General features: G+C 45.0%; 1 protein-coding gene across 1 annotated transcript; it reads right to left on the bottom strand.

Annotated features, from left to right (window-relative positions):
• Window positions 1–906: 906 nt before the first annotated feature.
• IL31 (interleukin 31) lies at window positions 907–2,951 on the bottom strand. The gene is made up of 3 exons (NM_001165914.1): window positions 2,907–2,951; window positions 2,602–2,750; window positions 907–1,227 (listed from the first exon to the last, which is right to left on the bottom strand). The coding sequence occupies exons 1-3, from the start codon at window positions 2,920–2,922 to the stop codon at window positions 913–915; spliced, it is 480 nt and encodes a 159-aa protein (NP_001159386.1). The 5' UTR covers window positions 2,923–2,951; the 3' UTR covers window positions 907–912.
• Between the last annotated feature and the right edge of the window lie 3,865 nt (window positions 2,952–6,816).

Here is a 6,816-nt window from a genome sequence, read left to right as displayed (position 1 = left end):
CTTGGCTCTGAAGAAATCATGGATGTAATGATGGAACAGAACTTTGCAGGAGCAGAGGCACCAGGAATCCAGTGTGGAACCATGCAGAAGACACTTGAGGGATTGCTCTGTACAGGCATGTACATTCATTAAGTACTCCTAAGACCCAGTCACTGCCCAGAGAGGGACAAAGGCTGGACAGAGTGGTGAAGAGCAAGCTTGAGTCTGAATAACTGTGTGGCCTTGGGCAAATGGCTAAAATGACTCCTTGCCTCCATTTCCCCACCTATAAAAGGAGAACAGTAATGGTACTTATGTCGCCTGGCATAAAGAAAATGCTTGATAAATGGTTGCAGCTGCTGGAATTACTATTATTTGCTACTGAGCCTACCCAATGGGGAGAAGTACCAGTGACAGAAATGATCTCAACTTCTACAGCGTGTCCCATGTTTCCTCAGCCACAACACCACCTTAGTGGTCTGGATTCTTAGCCACTAATTTTAACCCCCTCACAAAATCCAAAACAGATTATGAGAAGAATTCAATATAATTTATTAAATAATTCCCGAGGGCTCCTTCAAGGAGCATTAAACAACTTTCAATACAATAAAACCAATAAATTAACATAGGTGCCTCCTCCTGCCTTCACAGAGGCATGATGAGGATAAGATTTAAGTCTACAGAGTAAAAACATACTAATAAATATCAAGAGTGATAACAATGACATAACCTGAAGTCTTTTCGAAGTTAATTCACATATTTATACCTCAGTCCTCCCAAGACCAGCCCATCCGGGAATTCATTAAGATTATTCACTGGAATAATTTACTTGACAACTCACAGCAGAGTTAGCTGTCAGTCATGTTTTCTCAAGGCTTCATATATGTCCACCAATACAAAAGAAATAGGTTCGACCAGATAGCCTTGAATGATCTACTGAGGTCCAGAGTTTAGTGACTTAAACACACTTTCCAGGCACGCCGAGAACTGCTGTAAAATCGTCAAGATGAAGCTTTTACATTCAAAAGTATCTGCAGGCACAGAAATTTCTGTTTCTGGTTCATGTTGAAATTTGAGTTTGTCAAGCTGTTCTATGATTTTATCAATAATGTTCTTATCTGATAATGGTCTGATTGCCCTGAAATAAGGCAAGATGGCTGAGCTGTTGAGGCGTGGTGGTTGGGAATCAGAGGTGAGACACAGCAGCAAGGTACGGTTGGATTCTGGCACCCCTGTCTCTTTCTTCTGCTGTGGAATGAGGAGGAGAAACAGGTGAGCATTTGATTTGTAGTAACAGCTAGAAGCCCCAACACTAGCGTCTGAAAGCTTCCTCTGTGATGGGCTGGGGGGCACTTCCCGCTGCCATCTGTGGCACCCATTACAATCCCCCTGGTTGTAATGGGTGCCCCAACCCCGAGAGACTGTGATCATTGCTATTTTCCTTCCCAGAAGAAACTAAAGCTCTGTTGGTCTGCAGAGCTGGCCCAAGATCAGGTGGCAGACCTGAAATTCAAACCCATGTCAGCAGCCATCCCAAAGACTATGCGAATAACCACTGCTTCAACCTGCCTCCCCTACCCATCTAGCCAAGGCCTTAACAGCCCCCTGGACTCTTCTCTTAGCTGATCAGGGACTCAGAGCTGGGGACTAGGAGAGCATCTGGGTTTCCATCCTGCTTCTTGCTCTCTGTGTTAAAGCCAATGTATCTCAAGCTCATTGAGGGAGTATTTGCATATCTGGAAAGGCCTCCAAGATGGCAGGGACAGTTCTTCCAAACTCCAGACCATACACTCTCCTGTCCCTCTTCCCAAGGACTAAGAGCTTTTGGGTTCACCTGAAGTGCTAGTAACACCTCACCAGCCTGAACGACCTAGTCAGCTTGGCTGGTAACTAGGTGTCTATAAAAACCAAGGCTAAGGTTTCAACGTCAAGGTAGAAGAGAAGGGCAAGGCCAATTTCATGAGGTGTTTCCAGTTTTTGATTTGTTTGTTTAATCAAAACAGTCTAAGATATTCTGTCTTGATCACAACTCTAAGAAAATGAGAGTATTCACATTTGTTCAGCCTCAAACTTTCCTCCCAATGGAGTCAGGCTCAGAAGAGCCTCGGCTTAGAAGTAGACTGGGTCCTAATTAAACAATTAAGTAGCTTGCAAACAGACACCCAATTTGTTAACTGCCCTTCTCTGCAGTAAGAGAGACTCTCTGTGACCCATGTGAAGATTTTAGTGTCCTGAATTCCTGGAAACCTCATTGACAGCTTAAGTTGACATACGCTGCTCCCTAGCAGGCTCCTAAATGATCAGGCAAGACAGCCCATCTCTAGGGATATGCTAGAGGCAGGAAAATCCATGTAGTATCATTGTGAACCAAATATGTTAGAGATGAGCAGACCTACTAAAGCAGATCCTATAGTACATTAGAAGTTGAACTTCAGGCTGTCTGGGCTAATCTCTGCCTCCAACTCTCACAAAAAGTCCATTGTAGCCTGTTTCGTTGTTTCCCTTCCCTTCCTGGTGTATCCACAGCCCTAGCTTCAGGTCTAAAAAGAGTTGGCTTCTTCTGGGGGCAATGGAAGGCATTTTAAAGAAATGGCTTGGAAAAGAAATCTGTAGAGCACTTACATAGTCTTCCAAAAGTCCCCTCGACAAGGGCTGTAATTCCAAGATGATTTTTCGTACATCACTTGGTGGTAGCTGATGGGTGGGTGCCATATGGGAGGACAGCAAGGTTTCCATAGAGCAGAGCAGGAACAGGGCAAACCTGGATGGTCCTGGAGAAAGAAAATGATACTGTGAGGCAAGTGACCAGACAGACCACCCCTGCCCAGCCCAGCTGTAACCACTGCTGGCTGAACCCCTCCAGTCTTTCCCTCTATCTGATGAGACAAGACCAGGCCCATGAAACAGGCAGCAGGACACGGTAATACCTGTGTGGGAGAGCATGGTGAGGGAGCACACAAAGCCCGTTTCAGCAACAGCTTCTAGAGCCAGATGTACTCGCCATGGTCTTCAGGAGATATATAAAGGGTCAGCTGAGAGGAAAAAGAATGATCAATGTCCCGCCCATGGCAAAATCATTGCTCAGCTTTTCTCCAGAAAACACTCAAAATTCTGCGGCCAAAGGTTAGGCGAAAGCAGGGCTGGAAGGAAGCGCTGAGGTTACCCTCTAGGTGGGCAGATGCCTGACTCAGTGCAGACACACACAGGAAGATGCACAAATCTTTGCCATTTCTTCTGGGAAAAAGCTTGTTGATCTGAGTAGAAAAAAATTCTGAAGTCCAGACTTGACAGGCATAACTCCTCAAGAACAGGTAATTTACAGGAGCTGAGGGCCAATGCCCCAAAGGGAATTTCTGGGGAGGGTCACAGTGTGTGTGTGTAGGTGTCAGGCTGGCATGAGGTTTTCTTTCTTTCTTTTTTTTTAATATTTTACTTATTCATGAGACACAGAGAGAGAGAGAGAGAAAGAAAGAGAGAGAGAGGCAGAGGGAGAAGCAGGCTCCTTGCAGGGAGCCTGACGTGGACTCGATCCCAGATCTCCAGGATCACACCCTGGGCCAAAGGCAGGCACTAAACCGCTGAGCCACCCAGGGATCCCCTGGCATGAGGTTTTCAAACTGTATTACCTTTGGAAATTTCTAAAGCATGTCCATGCCAGTGTGTGAGGATGGCCCTGATAAACCACTGTGAATGTGGTGAGTCAAAGGCCTTGTCTCCACTCTGTTTGACCTTGAACATCATTGGATTCTCAACTGCTCCTTGGCAATATCAAGGCCTAGAACCAGAATATGTGTTCCAGAGTTATTTGTTGAAGGCACTTACTCCTATTTTGAACGCCAGCTTTGACCAGGCACTCTTCCAGGGTCTTAGGAATAGTGGCAAAAAAGTTAAACGTGGTCCCTCTCCTGACCAAGCTGGTGTTTTAGCAGGCAATGGGCAGACATGAATAGACAAGAAAGTGTCAGGTAATGATAAGAACTATGAAAATAGAACAAGGTGATGAAATAGAGAATGGCGAGTGATATACTTTAGGTCAGGTGATGAGGAATAGTTTCTCTGAGGAGGTGTCTGCTGTAGGAAGATCTGGGGAAAGGGTACTCTAAGTGTAGGGGACACTAGTGCAAAAGTCCTTGGGCAAAAGTGAACTTGGTGTGGCCAAAACCAGGAAACAGGTCATGGTAGCTGGAGCAAAGTGAGGGAAGGGAAGGGTGGTGGGGAATTAGGTGGAAGCCAGGTCACAGAAGACCTTCTGAAGCCATAAAAAACTTGGGTTTTATCCCAAGTGTGACAAGGTACCCCTGGATGACTGCAGGGAGGGGAATATAGGATCTGGTATACTTGAAGAAGTGAAAATGAGAGAGGCTGCTAAGTGGAGAATGGATTGTGTGAATTCAAGATGGAAGCAGAGGACCAGTTGGTAGGTTATGTGACTGTCCAGGTAGAGATGATGGTGGCTTGGACCAGGGTAGAGTGGATGGGGATGGAGTCCACAGAACCAGTTGATGAATTTATGTGGAAGTAAATCCAAGAGAGGAATCAAGGATAACTCCTGGGATTTTTTTTTTTTTTTAACTCCTGGGATTTTGATGAAGTGAGTGGTTGACATGCAGAGAGGAAAACAAGTCTGGAGAGGGGAAATCAAGAATCTTGTCTGGAATGAGTTAAATTCAAGATGCCCATTGGGCATCTATGCAGTGTCAAGTTAGCTATTGGATAGGAGTCAAGAGCACAGGGACAAGGTGAGACCAGGGCCATCCACAGAAGCCAAGATACACAACGGAAGAGAGAGTTGAGAACCCCCTTCCACCCTTAAACCCACGTCCCCCTTCGCCCCTGCTGTCTCCTTCCTCTTCTTATCCAAGCTTCTTGACAGAGTGGTCTACTTGCACTTTTACCTTACTTCCCAAACCTCTGCAATATGGTTTTACCCTAACAATTTATTCAAAATCCTCTAGCAAAGTCATGAATTTTGCCCACATGACTTTCACCCTCTGATGTTTACTCCCATAATTTTATCACATTACAGGGACTTTGCAGATGTAATTAAGGTTATTAATCAGGTGACCTGAAGATAGGTTGTTTGACAGATGGGTCCAATGTAATTACACGAACCCTTAGAAACAAAGAGGTAAGCAGAGAGACTCAAAGCATGAGAAAGACTCAGCTGACCATTGCTGGCTTGAAGAAGGAGGCACCAAGTGGAAATCAGAGAAGAGAATGACTTTGGCCAAGAACCAGTGAGTTGTAGGAGGACCCTGGGCACCAGCTGAGAACCACAGTCCCAGCTACTACTCTGACTTTAGCCTGCTAACACCCTGAGCAGAGAATCCAGTTACTCCATGACAGACTTCTGACATACAGAAACTGTGGGACAGCAACTTTATAGGTTCAAACTTCTGAGTTTATGGTATTTGCTATGGCAGTGACTGAGAACCTATATAGTCTCCAGTGGCCTTATGGTGCCAGCCTTACTGGATTCTTCTCAGTCTTCATTTTACTTGACCCTTCCATGACATTCAGTAATGCCAACCACTTCCTCCTTCTTGAAAACCTCTTTTTCCTCTTATTCTGTGACAATATTGACAATATTATCCTGATACATTTTGGCCCTCTGACAGTACCTCCTCAGATCAAATCATCTTCCTGCCCAGTCCTTTAATGGGTGTGTTTCCACAAGCTCCACCCTTGACTCATGGTCCTCACACTTTAATATCTCTCTCTTTCAAACTCCAGATCTAAATGTCCAACTGTGTCATGGACATTTCTACCTGAATGCCCCACCCTTGACATGTCCAAAGCCAAGGATCTGAACCAGGGTAATAATGATTGTGGAGATGAATAGATGTGAATGCAGTGGAGAAATCTGTAGGAGGCAAAATTCATAGGATATGGTGGTTGATTGGATTTGAGGATGGTGGAGAGGGAGGAGTTGAGGACTGCTTCTGGGTTTGTGGTTTGGGTAACTGGACTGATGAGGGTGCTAACAAACAGAGAGGACCACAGGGTTCAGGTGAATGATGAATTCAGTTTTGACATGGTGAGTTAGAAGTGTCATGGAACTCTCAGGTGAAGATGTACCGTGAGCCATTGGACATTTGGATTTGGAGCTCAAGGGAAAGAACTAGAGACATGGGTGCTATGTCTGTCTATTGTACCATCTTTGGGCGCCATCTGCACATTGTGGTTGAGAAAACTGTAAGTCTACAAGAGATAACCAATGAGAGATATGTGAGGTAAATGTGGAGGCCAAGGATACACTTCTATTCACAGAACAGGGAGAGGAAGATGACAGTCTAAAATGCTAAGAAGGCATTCTTGAAAGGGAGAGAAATGTACTAGAAAAACATGTCATGGAACAAGATGAAAAGTGGTTTTCAAGAAGGAGGATGAGATTAGTACCATTATAAGCCATGGAGAGGTCAAATAAGATAAAGGTTGATGAGAGGCCCTTGGTTTGATAACATGAGGTCACTGGGAACTTTGCCAGAGAGTTTGAATAAGTAGTTGGTGAAGGGAGCTATATTGGGCAGTTTAGGAAGTGGGGTAAAAGTGCACATAGACCACTCTGCCAAGAAGCTTGAATAAGAGGAAAGAAACAGCAGCGGTTAGAAGGGCTTTAGGGGTGGAAGGGGGTTTCCAGCTGTTTGTTCTGTTGCGCATTAGGTTCTGAAGATCACCCAGGGCTGACCTCATTCCTGGGCTCTTGACTCCTATCCAGCTGTTGACTTGATATGGAGTAGATGGCAATGGCATCTTGAGCTTAACTCATTCTGTACAGGACTCTTGCTTTCCCCTCTCTAGGCTTCTTTTCTCTCATTATATCTCAGTCACCCAGCT

Source organism: Canis lupus, chromosome 26 (assembly GCF_011100685.1).
Source record: "Canis lupus familiaris isolate Mischka breed German Shepherd chromosome 26, alternate assembly UU_Cfam_GSD_1.0, whole genome shotgun sequence".
In the NCBI taxonomy this organism is placed as follows: domain Eukaryota; kingdom Metazoa; phylum Chordata; class Mammalia; order Carnivora; family Canidae; genus Canis; species Canis lupus.
The sequence above is the reverse complement of the archived record's forward strand: the minus strand, read 5'-3'. Positions and strand labels throughout refer to the sequence as shown.

Coding starts and splice junctions, on each gene's coding strand:
- IL31 (NM_001165914.1), bottom strand. Junction 1,228..2,601: donor GGGGACTTTTGGAAGACTAT/GTAAGTGCTCTA, acceptor CTCATTCCACAG/CAGAAGAAAGAGACAGGGGT.